The 13351-nt window shown below is 42.2% G+C and overlaps 1 protein-coding gene across 5 annotated transcripts in view; it reads right to left on the reverse strand.

The window, feature by feature from the left end:
* Positions 1 to 1270: 1270 nt before the first annotated feature.
* The window catches only part of frmd4ba (FERM domain containing 4Ba), a 55548-nt gene continuing 43467 nt past the window's right edge, over positions 1271 to 13351 (reverse strand). For 2 of the 5 annotated variants that reach the window (XM_044121562.1, XM_044121558.1), the window contains exons 12-24: positions 11273 to 11349; positions 10767 to 10905; positions 9578 to 9719; positions 9361 to 9494; positions 9172 to 9288; positions 8155 to 8377; positions 8007 to 8063; positions 7420 to 7555; positions 6622 to 6792; positions 4911 to 5674; positions 4545 to 4677; positions 4035 to 4265; positions 2220 to 2324 (exon numbers count right to left, since the gene is read on the reverse strand). In XM_044121562.1, coding sequence (XP_043977497.1) covers position 2324; positions 4035 to 4265; positions 4545 to 4677; positions 4911 to 5674; positions 6622 to 6792; positions 7420 to 7555; positions 8007 to 8063; positions 8155 to 8377; positions 9172 to 9288; positions 9361 to 9494; positions 9578 to 9719; positions 10767 to 10905; positions 11273 to 11349 — 2325 coding nt within the window. In that variant the 3' untranslated portion in view covers positions 2220 to 2323. Of the gene's footprint in view, positions 2325 to 3572; positions 3687 to 4033; positions 4266 to 4544; positions 4678 to 4910; positions 5675 to 6621; positions 6793 to 7419; positions 7556 to 8006; positions 8064 to 8154; positions 8378 to 9171; positions 9289 to 9360; positions 9495 to 9577; positions 9720 to 10766; positions 10906 to 11272; positions 11350 to 13351 lie in introns of those variants that run through there. The other 3 variants (XM_044121561.1, XM_044121560.1, XM_044121559.1) reach the window with 3 other exon arrangements.

Genomic DNA, 13351 nt, shown 5'->3' on the forward strand with positions numbered 1-13351 from the left:
CAGCTGGACGAGAAGGCGCTCGCGCCCCTCTTGTCCCTGAATTTGTGGAGGCGCGAGACCTCCTCTGAGCTAGCTTACGAGCACGTTACCGAGAGGCGCTGGGCGCGAGTTAATGTGCTAGGTGGCAGGAAAATGTGAGGAAGGAAGGAAGGAAACGAGGGAGGGAAAGGAGGAGAAGGCTTGTAGCAGCACAGTGTTGTTCATGGGGATTAAATGGACGACATGTGTAGAGCAGCAGGCTCCTCTTACAGGGAGGGTTTTGAAGCTGTATACTCCGCAGTTTGTCATTCGCAGGGATGACAGGAGAGGTTATAGACCGAGGAGGGTGTGACGGGTTTTTAAATACGGGTTTGGTTGGTTTACAGCTTTAGGACGGACAAAAGCAGTCTGACAACTAAGCACAACAGTGAGAAAACAGCTGAGCAGCAGATCTCAGGGTGTTTAAAAATCAATCATACTTGCATTGCTTTGCAAATGTGTTGCACTTTATCCAGATTTAGCCACATTGAAAACAAACTTTAATGACTTTATGTGATGGACTAACACTATTCAAAGCTCACTGCACAAACAGAAAGTCTTACCAAGCATTGAGTCCAGTTTTTAGAGTACATATCTTAGGACACTTGAAACGAGACAGGAAGTTCCATTTAAAATATACAAGACGTATATGGGGTAGATAAATGCAAAAACCAACGCTGTGCATCACCCTGAACACACCATCTCCATGGTGAAATATGGCGACTGCAGCATCCTGTGTGGAGGAGTTTCTTCTAGAAAACCTCTGGAAAACGGCAGTCCTAAACATACAGCCCGAGTTTAAACTAACAGATAACCACTTGTTAGAATGGCCTAGTCAAATTCCAATTGAAAATTACAATCAAGACTTGAAAATTGTCCCTTTTGCAAAGAATGGGCACAAACGCTAGTAGAGACATGCTCATAAATGCAGAGAAAGGTGAAACTGTGCCACGCTTTTTAGATTGTTAGATGTAAAAAGTCTTAAATTATTTCCCTTCGATTTCACGATTATGTACTACTTGGCTTTCTGTAAAATTCCAAGGAAATTCAGTAAATTTTGAGGTTGGAGTTTGAATTTTGTAATAAGAATCCCCCCACCTCACCCGACTCATTAGGTGCTTTTGTACACATATTACTATTAATAAACAAAATTGGTGATTGTCTTTGAAAACGCCTCAGTTTGAAGTCTTGGATTATCATCCAGATTACCTTCTGGAACTAAAAGTCCCCCCAAAGTGACAAAAACACTGGCTCAAATAGGATTTTTTTATTGCAAACAAACGCACAATTATACAAATAACTAAGAACCAGCTTAACAATTATCGTTCACTATATATTACATGTGCTCTCCCCTCCCCCCAAATATATAAAAAAATGCATAAAAAAAAAAGAGCAGAGAACCAGTGTATTTACAATAACAACACTTACATACAGGTTCATTCTCTAGAGAGAACGGTCAAGCACCAGCCCATGATTTCCAGCATGGATCAAATAAACCAAGTAATAAACAAACACAAAACAGGAAGTGGCAGTGATCTCAAACTGGTGACCTGTAATACTCACATGGTGCTACAAATAAGGATTTGGCTCACTTATTTTGCGTTCGGTGATCAATTGAAAGACTAAAGGAAGTGGGTTAGTTGTTTGAATCATTGGGGTTATAAACTGTGTAAAATATTGTTTTTTTTATAACTCATTTTAATGAGTTTATTCCTTCATGTTGATGTTTGGCTCCTCCTTCATGGTTCCAGTGTTCAATAACAAAACAAAACAAAAACCAGGTCAGTTGTTGAAGTTGTTCGTATTCGCTCAGGTTCCTTTTTTTTTTTGTTTGTTTTAGCAGAGACGGTGTGAGTCTGTGTGAAGGTGGCATCTCTGAAGGCAAACACTGTCAAAGTTTAGTCTGAATTCGCCCTCTGCCTGAAGCGTTCAGTCTGCAGCAGGTTCGGATTCAGGGCACAGGCGATAACCACCGCAAACTCCCTGAGGTTCCAGTTGGCTCCAGTGGAGAGAACCCTTTTATCGGTTTGCAAACTGCATTCAGCAGAAAACTGAAACTCAGCACTTCATTGGGCTAGTTCCATTAAGTTCCTTCATTCTTCAAGTCCATTTTAGACAAAAAACAAGAAACAAAACTAGTAAGTGCAGTCTAAGGCACAATGACAGCTCAACACGAAGGAATCCTGCAGAGCTAGACTATAGTTCCTGGTTTGGAGCCTTCGTGCCAGAAAATCTCCTCTTCTGGCTCCATGCCGTGTGTTTGGTTGGTCATTTGGGAGTCCATGTGGCTCACATCCACGGTGGATCTGGAAGAAAGACGAACACAAAAAACATTCGGAGATGTTTGGTGAGATCACAAATAAAAATCAATCCGGATTACATACTTTTGGATAGAGATGCACAGAAAAATCGGCCGATAACTGGAATCGGTTGATTTTTTTTTTTTTACACTCGACTGACCCTGATTGGCTGATTAGTGAAGACACCATGCCTAAACGCTAACAGGTGTTAGTTGAAAAAAAAAAAAAAATTCCGGCGAGGAAGTTGTGGAAGAACAGTACTCAACTGTTTTCAGTATCAGGGAGGCGACTGAGAGTAAAGTTAAAAAAATCACAAAAGCTACAACATCGAGGAACACAGGAATGTCATATCCATATGAAGAGGGTATTTCTGTGATGCAACTTTTATGATTTTTAATAAATAGAGGTGCACAGATTTCTAAGTTTTCGTTGATCCTCCGATACTTGCATAAGAAAATGATCTTTTCTACCTCTGCAAATGTCTGAAAATCTCCACTTTATGATGGGTCAATTTTCAGACAAATAAATAAATAAATAAAAAAATCGTAATTGGCAGGACAGGCTTTTAAAAGATCAACGATCGGCCAGAAAACTGCAATCGGTGCACCCTTTAAAATAAATCATTAGTGATTAATTACAGAAATGCTGCAGCATGCTTACGCATTGGACTATTGTATAATCCAACACCCTTTTCAGATGTACAAAAGAAATGTGGCGAGCTACATTTTGTTTTGTGAAGGGAGAAATTAGATCTGCTGCAGTCCCTTTTAGTTGAGTTTTATAGATTAACCTGGAGGACATTACTGTCTAATTGTTTTTATGTAAATCAGTAAATACAAACTTTAATTTATTCAGAAGAACGAAAAACATACTAGACTTTTTATACACCTTAAACATAAACTGGGATTTGACATCAGCCAGTCAGAGTCGTTAAAATTAAAATCAGTCACAAGTATCTCTGATCGGTGCATCCCTCATTCTGGGTTTGTTAATCCTAAAGTCTGTTTTAAATAAGTCAAATATCACAACACGTTACATTAAAAGATGCAGACTGACATTACAAACATGCACAGATTTAAATGCCACAAGGTTCAGAGGTCACCCTCTGCCACACAGGTGCCCTCCCGCCACCACGAAGCACCCGGCTGAACCAATCAGAAGAAGTCTTTGGAAGTGATTTGGAGCGCTCCTTTAGTCCCTGCTGCCCGACTGAAACCACACATCACCGCCACCGTAATTCTTTTTCTTTCTCACCCTTTCTCATCTGCTGAGACTGAAAATTATTGGGGTAAATTTTCCCGGTCAGTGGCACTGGCAAATCTCCCTAGAGGCCCAGCAGGGGCCGGCATCCTAGTTTCTGGGAGGCATCTGTGCGTGAGAGGGAGGGGGTCGGAGGGGAAGGAGGGCAAAGGTCACGGTTGAATGACAGAGCGTTGGCAGGGAGCGTCTGTGTGTGTGCAGGACAGCAAGATGCAGACGAGAGCAAACAGAAAAAAAACAATGGCTGAAGATTGGCCACCGCCGGATGAAAATATGCCATCTGGTATGACGGGCATATTTTTAATAAGCCATGCAGGAACCTTATTATACATGACAAACATGGAGTAAACATCTGAAAAATGCAAAGTTTGCTCAAGAACATCAACAGGCAAAAATGAAATTAAATAAAAACCGTGGGGACACAGCAACAGAGGAGACTCAGGCCAGATTACTTACTATGAGCTACCTTCTGCAAAAGGCACCTTACTGAGCCTGTGGCCCCTGGAGAGCTGCTGCTGCGCGGGGCCAGGGACCACCTGTCTGACCCGACAGCCGGGGGAATACGGAGAAGAGGGGATGGAGGGATTGGAAGGGGGACTGGAGGAGGAGGAGGGACTAGAGGGGAAAAAACGCCTCTGGCCGTCAGGACTGAACCAAGAGCCTCTAAAAAGCTGGGAGGTGGCAGATCTATGAGAGAGCATGGTAATCCTGTAATCCCACTGAAACGCTCCTCACAGAGCAAACAGCCACACGCTTCAGGGACAACAGTCATCAGTTACAGTAGAATCAGAAGAGAATATTTACATATTGTTGCTTTGTGGGTAAAATACAACAGCAGTTTTCAAATTCGTTAGCAAACTAACCAGGAACACTTAGCCTCAGGAATCTGGAGGATCAGGGAGTGGCTTATTGGATAAGCAGGAAAGCTGAAGCTAAGTTGTTTTTTTTCCCTCTCCTTCTCCTTACCTGCTGTGGGTCGGGTGGCCGTAGGGAGCTGTGCTGTATGAGCAGGAGAAGGACTCATGCATGGGCATGTCGTAATCTGACATTCCGCGATTACTCATGTGCCAGTTTCCGCTGGAGGAGGAGGCTGACGACACTGGAGAAAAATGGTACAGATTAACGGGTGAACAGGCAAAACGTGAAGCTGAGAGACAATGCGGTGCTGTCGTAGAGGATAAGGGCAGCTGAAAAAAAAAGTAATAATAATTCAGACTTTTTTTCCTGAGAGGATAAAACTCAGAATTCAGAGAAAAATTTTGAGATCAAAATCTGAATTTTCGTTTTTGTTCAGTGGCCATAACTCTCTTGCGTGCAGCGCGGCACACCTACCTGAGGAGTAGTACATGTTCCTGTGGTTGTGAGGATAAGGCGCCGGCATGGTCTGGTAGCTCAGGCTGTGCTGTGAGCCTCTGTCATAGTGATGCGTTTCCTGTTTCTGCGGGGCGTTGCGTTGGTACCAGCCCTTCAGGTGCTCCACCACCAGCGCCTTCTGGATGCTCCTGCTGACCTGCTCGGTGCTGCGGGTCGGCGGCCGGTTCCTGGGCGGCCGTATCGTGGCGTAGACGTTGTGCGGAAGGCTGTCCGTAACGTCCGAGCCGTACTGTGGTTGGACGTCGTGGCCGTAGTAACCCTGCTGCGCGTGGTGGTAGTGGTGGTAGGAGGGGTTGACGTTGTAATGACCCTCCAGCTCGTCCTCATACATGTAAACTCTGTTGGCGTAAGGCTCCGGCTCCAGGTGGTTGGGGTAGCCGGTGATGTAATACGCCGTGGTGTTTGGTCGCCCTTGAGGCTGGTAGGCGTAGCAACGAGTGTCCGGCTGCGCAAGATTGGGCATGCTGCCGGTGTTGGCGTACAGGTCGTTTCTGTGGCGACCGCGCGTCCGACGCCGATGGGTGTGGTTGCCGGGCGCGCTGTACTCCACGCTGGATTGGCTGGTGTGCGACGAGCCGTCGTCGATGACCTCGGTGCTGTTGCAGCGGCGAGCGGCGGAGACGGTGACGCACGGTACGGGCGGTTTGGTCTCCATCATGAGCTGAGACAGAGACTCCAAACTCCCACTTCTCTGGTGGAAATGCTGAGCGGCGTCCTCCGATCTGCAAAGTCAATCAAAACTGATTTAATGTTCTAGAGAAATATGAAACAAAATAAAAGAAAACATCAAATCATGTAGAGATGATGAAGATTTTTTATTTTTTTTTAAAGAACTATGACACACGACAAAAAAAAAAAAAAAAATATATATATATATATATATAAGGCATCTACGACAGTGGAAGTAGTTTTGAATCCAACAAAAAGAAAAAATCAACATCGCTTCAAAACATTAGCTTGAAATGTATTTGAACTGAAAACGTCTTGTGGTTTCCTGGTGTGTTTAGAGATCAAACTTTACAGCAGGTTTTAAGTTTTAGGATAATTCAATGAGTATGGAAGAAAAAAAAAAAAAAAAGAATTCAGATTTTTTCTTTACCAAACTTTTTTCCCCCCAATTCCAAATTTTTAAAACAATATTCTTTTTAGATTTCTTGATTTTTATTAAACCACTTTTCTAAATTTAAACACATATTATCCATCATAAATTTTAAAAAATGAAAAAAAAAGTGAGATGATGTTAAGGTGAAATGCAGGGGTGCACTGATTACAGTTTTTTGGCCGATCACCGTTCTTTAACCTGCCAATTTCTATTTTTTGTCAGAAAAGTTGCTACGTTGGCAATAGTGGGGTGACCACTGTTAATCGTGGAAACGTCCCGTGTCTCCCAACATTAAGGAAATTGGATCCTAGTAAAATCCACAAAAATACTTTGACCAATAATTCAGTCGCTGATTGCACATGGACAACAGAAACAAATATCTGAGAACATCCTTAATGTAAATTTGGCTATTTTTCATCCTTTTGTTAAATTCTAATCTAAAAAAAAACAAAAAAACACAGTGAAACAATAAAAAGGATGGAAACAGTGAAAACATTTTATCGCTACACTTTTGTGAATCATCAATCAAGCCGCGTCCTTTTCCGGTCAGTGAAGCCCGGGCCGTACCTGAGCTGCGTGCTGCTGTAGGCGTTGCGGGTGAGGAGGGGTGTAGGAGGCATGCTGCGGGCATCACACGGCTGTCTGGAGGGCCGCCTGAGTGGACTGTTGCTGCTTGATACACCATCAACGTGGCTGTAATGCAGCGATTCCTGGACTGGGTCATAATTTAACCTAGAACTGAGATAAGAACTTTGTTTTTAGGTCATTCAAGTCATTGGGACAAAGTCCTTTTATTTTATTGTTTTCTTTAACTGAATACAGGTAACCTCTCTGTTTGACACGGTACTAAAGTCATTCTTCACACATGAGTGAGTCCCAATTAAGAGTGAAGCGATAATTCCTTTCTTTTTTTTCTAACTGGCATGTTTTGCCAACAGTTATGTGATGCAAGTATCACAAGCTCCACTTTTTTCTTGTTTTCCTCTCTCTTTCTGGAACTGTTGTCTTCATGCACAATGTGTTTTTTTTCCATCTATTTTTAAAGCCGGTGCTTTTTGGCTGATAAGAGGCAGGGAGTCGGAGAAGCCGGAGGAGGAGACTGGCAGGAATTTAGCTCTTGATATGCTCTGCAGGTCTCGACTGGCTCTCTGCTTTGGTTTATCAAAGCTGCAACGGTAACCATGTGCACACACACACGCACCGCTTATCGGGTGTGTTTTCCCAATCGTCCGTCTGACAAGCTCTCTATTTTGACCGAGTCTGTTGTCAACATGATGTTTGCAACATATTTGAGTCGTGAACATAGTTCATCAAAGCAAGTGAAGTTTAAGGACATTTTAGATGTGGTGAGATGTTGATGTTTACCTTCCTGCTGAGAGCTGATCGTTAGCGGAGACCCGTCTGTCTTTGTTGTGAAAGATGTCCAGAGTCACGGCGTGGTGCGGCCTTGGGGAATACTGGACCGATCGAGACCGCTCCCTCTGAGAACCCAGTTCATCGTCTAGGAGACGCAGAGTAAAGACTGATCAGCACGAGGTGAAGGAATGGAGGAAACGGATCCGCACTCGTATGGCTGGGCGTTACGGACGTAAAGTTTTATCGGGATGTATTGCGGCAATAATAAAATAAGAACTAGCTGCTACTTCATTTTTACATAACTATACACGAATCCACAAACACAAAAAACATTCCAAATTATAATGCCATTCTTCAGGACACCAGTCGCATAAAAAAGTGTGATATGTATCGCTAAACTGTGCACGCCAACTGTATTTGTTCATGATTTCAGATTTATTGATACTCTCACTGAACAAACAAAAGAAAAAAAATAAACTCACAATAACGACAGTTGGGATTTTTTCAAGCAAAATTATTTAGAATTCATCGTGACAATAATAAAGCAAAGTTAATGCGATAAATGATAAACGATGCGATAAATGCGTCATACTCACCATCATCCAAAGTGAGGCTGCCAGAAAGAGAGCTGAGCTCTGAACATTGAACGTCATCTGAGAAAAAAAACAAACAGTGGAATTTTCATCAACTGATCAAAAACAGGCCGTGTTGAACCTGCTGTCAGCGAACAGCCAGCTCCTGTACCTGCTGAGATCAACGAGCCTCTCGGAGCAGACCTGGCTCCTATCTTGTAGTTATTAATCTCTCTCTCGATGTCCTCCAGCTTCCTCTTGGAGTCCAGGTGGTTGTTTCTTCTTTTCCTCTTCACTGTTTTGTCCAGGCCGTCCTCTTTGAGCAGCCTCTCGGCCGCTTCTACGATCTTCTGCTGCAGGGAGCGCTTGCTCTCCAGGTTTCTGATGTGAGGGTCCTGCAGGAAAAACACACGATGCCCACTCAGTTAGAGGGGAGATTCCAAAGGAAACATGGAGATCTTCTCAAAGAGTTATTGTGTCAGCCTAAAATATTCACGTTTCGATTTGGTTTCATGTTATTTGCTGATCTGGAAGAGGAGACCGGTTCCAACCTGAACTTGAAGAGCTTTACTCAAAGGATTATGTTTGTTTAAGGCACAAAACAACCTCTTAATGCCAGTTCCAACACCTCGTCACCATAACAAACACACACGGCATCGGCCATACAAGTGCACACTGACATTTAAAAAATAAATTTGCTTAAAGGAAACATGGCGAATTTTTGTAAGAAAACCCCTCAATTTTCAATAAAAAGTTTTGGTGCCTGGATTATTTTGCAAAATTGCAATGTTTTCATTGCAATTTTCTTTTTGCAAATTTCTCAATTTATTTAGCAAATTTTTTTCTATTTTTGCATCAATCGAGTCACATAATCAGCAACCAGATGTTGCCACTGATGCAAACCATGGAGAAGTGGAAGGAGAAGGAAAAGACAGAAAGAAGTAGGAGTATCATGGAGCAGCATGTTTTTTGATGACTTACTGTGTGAACAAACATTTTCACTTGTGATTTTATTTGTGTTTCTTAATTAGTGGAAACACAGTGATGGTCAAATTGCAGTTTTTTGACATTGGCAGAATATTGACAATGTCAATTTGTAGTGGAAACGCAGCTAATGTGGCACAATAACTGAGAGTTAACCAAAACCGACTAGCTTCATGACAAACAGCAGAGCAACAATGTTACAAACCTTGTCGTAAAGGTTCAGGTCGTCCAGCCTGAAAGTCGTCCCGACGCGCCGACGCACCGGAGGAGCTTTCTCTCCCGTTGCCAAGGGATACTCTTTAGGCAGCTTCCCTGTGATCTCCTGCAAATGAAAACCGGAAGTCAGTCTGGATCCCCCTGATTTGAATCCAAACCAAAACCCTGAGATACTCACAGCTTCCCTCAGGCAGATCTTTTTTAGTTCTTCAAGCTTCTGCGTCAGTGTGTCTTGAAGGTCCTTTTCTTTCTTTTTTAACTCGGCAATCTTCTCCTTCTTCTGCTCCTCGCTGACTTCAGAGTCCGCAGAACCTGGAGGAAGCGCATGCTCAGTTAACTACAACGCGTCGCCATCGAATCATAACACTGCCATGAAGCCGATGAGCTGTGCGCACCGGTGGAGATGAGGCTGCCGTTGCTGGCCATGATGAGCGGGTCGTTGCTCTCCACGATGGAGAGTTTGCTGATCCGCGGGATATTGAGCTCGGTGAGGTCCACGGCGATGTCGCTCGAGCTTCTGGTTGTGGTCATGTTGGACTGGGAGGAGACGAGACAGAGGGATGGAACGAGGCGGAGCAGAAAACATGCTGAACTGGGACCGGGAGCATTTTAAGGAAGCTGTTTCAAAAGAAACTGGATCATCCTTGTGGCCTGAGGGTTGCTCTTCAACTGATCTTTTGACACAATGTGCTCAATTTGTTTTGAAATGATAGCATAATCCGGTATGACTACAACTGTTCTCGACAATGTTCTCCACCTGTGACATAAATAACTGATCTCTGCTATTAGCAGGACGGAACAGAAAGGCTGTTCCTTTGTGTCGTTATATTGTTATTACGCAAAATTAGACTAAAGCTTATTAATCAGTTAAAGCTTATTATAAATCGGATATAAATGCAGCTTTACTCGTAACTTCAAATAAGAAACAACTGTATAAATGCTACACAAAGAGAAAAAAAAAATTTTGTTTTCCTTTTTCTGAGCAAAACTGTTGAACACAAACATGCCTTCCACATTAAGTAGAAAAAAACATTTCTTTAATTTTGTCTCCTAGCTACTTAGAACATAAATTACTTCCGGTAGGAATAACTAGGCCTGCCAACATTTGGCTGGACGATACATTGTCCCAGAAATTAATGTGATAAACGATAATGTTGTTTTGAAACCATTTCATTTTCAGACTGGATATTATCCAACTCATTTTGATTTATCATGTGACTATAGATTAATTTGTACACTAACAGTTTTACCTGTTCCTACATATTTTATTTTATTTATGTCGTATTTAAATTACTTACAATAAAAATAAACCTCATCTATTCACCAAATCAGTTAAAATGAACTTCCTTGTAGAATCACACCTCTTGACAAAACAAAAACTAAACAGTTGCATCAAGCACAAACACACACCTTGGCTTCCAGGAAAATCCTTAATAGGTCATTCAGTGTCTTCATCATGGACAACTACACTCAAAGCTTATCCATCATATTAACCATAAAAAGATAGCAGCAAACCTCACTTCATGATTTAACCCAAAACAACACAAATAGACACGGCTCAAGCTGGAAACCATAGAAACTCACTTTGGTTTGCTTCATGTCCAGGTAGAACTGGTGCTGACTGATGGCCATCGCCCAGATGGTTTTGATCAGAGAGTGGCTGGCATACCAGGAGTGGATAACCAGGCCGGCTTGTCCGAAAGTCCGTCTGGTCACTGTTCTTCTGCACAGGAAGAAAGAAATGTTTATCCTGCTGTTCAAACATGTTTTCTGACTAAAATTAGAGCCAACAGAGGAAATAATAAATTTTACTACAAGTAACAAGAACTGTTTGAGTAGCTGAGAAGAAACCTGATAGAAGAAACCTGAGAATAATAAAAAATCACTTTTGAAAAGCAGCAAAACAACAACAACAAAAAAACTTAGTAAAACATATGAGCTATCAAGAGAGGGTTATAAACAGGCCGCTGGCTGCAGACGCCCTTCACAATGACGGGAGATCTGAAACGAGGGCGGCGACTAAAACAGGAGCAAGAAAGACGAGTCACTTCGGATCAGAAAAGAACAAGCAAAGCGGCCCGTCTGCTGACCTGTGCGGGTCGTTCACTTCCACTGCGAATTTCTTCTCCCGGAAGTACAAATTCTCCAACTGCTTCCACTGAAACAACTGCAAAGAAACAGACGGAGAGAGAGACAGAGAGAGAGGCATTACGTACGACTGAGCACACAAGCTGGGAGCACTGACTGAAAAGTGGGCTTGCAGAATGTAAACATTCAAAGTCATCTGATGCACATGAGGATGTTAAACAAATATACTCTGCAGAGCTACAAGTCCTGTCACATGAGAGGGAAGAAGTTCCTAGATAAACACCAGAGGGAAAAGCAAATATTAAAGCAACTTGGACTGTTTTGCAACAGTGGAGCAGATAGTCATGTGTCAGTGTAAATTTCCATCCATACAATGAAAAGCTGTGTCAGACCAATATGGTTTGATTGTGACTGTTTTTTATTTCATGAGTTTTGTCCACAGAAACACTGAAACTCTACACTGAAACTGCTTGGAGAGTGTCACGACGGCAAATTCCTTCCTGGACCACAAATTGTCCCAGAAGTTGTTGTGATCAACGATAATGTTGTTGTTCTGTGTTGTATAGCACTGGAACTGGGAGATGTTTTAAATATGAAAGTAAAACGACCAAAAACAATACATAAAACGGAAATAAAAAACCACTTGCGACTGAAATCATCATTGCCTCTGCAAACAAAACTGACCATGAAAAAATATTAATCATTAGATGGAAAATTACTGACCTCATTTTAATCTATCATGTCGACTTGGTCTACACTTTGAGTTATTTAAGCGATGCTTATTTCTTTATCAGTTCTGTCTTTTTCTATTATTATTATTATTTTGTTTTTACAGGATTGTGTGCTTTTTTAATTTCCAACTCGTGTATGGAAAGGTGAAAAATGACTGAAATAAAAGAAACGATCTGTAACTAAGGCGGGTCAGAGTCCCGGTTGGGCTGGCCAGGTGAACCTCTCCTGCTCCAGGGAGCCGATCCTAGCCAGGCAGGGAGCCAGCTTCTCGTTTATTTCGCTCTCCTCTCTTTGTCCCACAGAACCAGCTGCGCTTGCTGAAGCAGATCAGGAAACACTTGACAGAAAAATATCTTGTAGGCCCAAAACCCTAAAACTGACTTCATACCAAGCGAGGAGGGCTAAACTTCCAAGACTTCTTTGGAGAGAAATCACTCAAAGGCTATATTTAAACCACCAGCGACTCCGAACTTATCTCAGCACTACAGAGATAAACGCCATACATATCAGAGCGCTCTAACGCCACGAAGATAGGATTTAAAAACTGACAAGTTTTAAAGTCTTACCGCGGCGGGTGTTTTGTGTCGGATCCTGCTGGGATTCTCTTAGCTTTTATATTCAATCCTCTGAATGCGACTTTCCCACAGGGCTAGAGCTTCCTCGAACAATACTTTCTCTTGTCTGTTCTCAGGGATCCAGATAGGTGTTGCAAGTTTCAGCTGAGGTAACCACACCCCCTCCTGAAATTCAGCCCCCTCCCACTGTGACATCACCAACACCTTATGCTGCCTCTGGCTTTCCAGTGGGCTGGAGTGCAGATTTGCTCCTCCTCTTCCTTGTTCTCAGTCAGACCTGATGAGCAGGTTGTGTGCAGGTATGTACTAGAATGGGACACTTCCTTGTTAGGAGGCATTTAAACTCATCTCTGCTTCTGGTCACCTAGGTTTTAAATACTTTACAGTAATGGTGGGCAATATGGACTTAGATTGTTATCGTGATATTTGGTGGTACTACTGTGAAAACGATAGATATGATGATAAAAACCATTTATTACTTCGGTTTTAGATAACTGTGACTGTATTCACCTCAACACAAACATAAATGTTCTTGAAGAAGGTTTGGATTTGAAATACCATGTGCTTCTTCAAGATGCCACTTCAAGAAAGGCATTTAATCATATCTTCAAGTTTACTGATATTTATTGTGAAACAGGTAAGAAAAGAGTTAAAATAAAATTTTAAACCCTGATAATACCTTCAGGTTTGCTGCTCGTTTTTTTTTTTTTACAATCTTACTTTAAATTTATCAAGGCGATATTAAACAAACTCTTATGAAAAACAATTTTTCAC

This window comes from Gambusia affinis, linkage group LG07 (genome assembly GCF_019740435.1).
Source record: "Gambusia affinis linkage group LG07, SWU_Gaff_1.0, whole genome shotgun sequence".
Taxonomy (NCBI): domain Eukaryota; kingdom Metazoa; phylum Chordata; class Actinopteri; order Cyprinodontiformes; family Poeciliidae; genus Gambusia; species Gambusia affinis.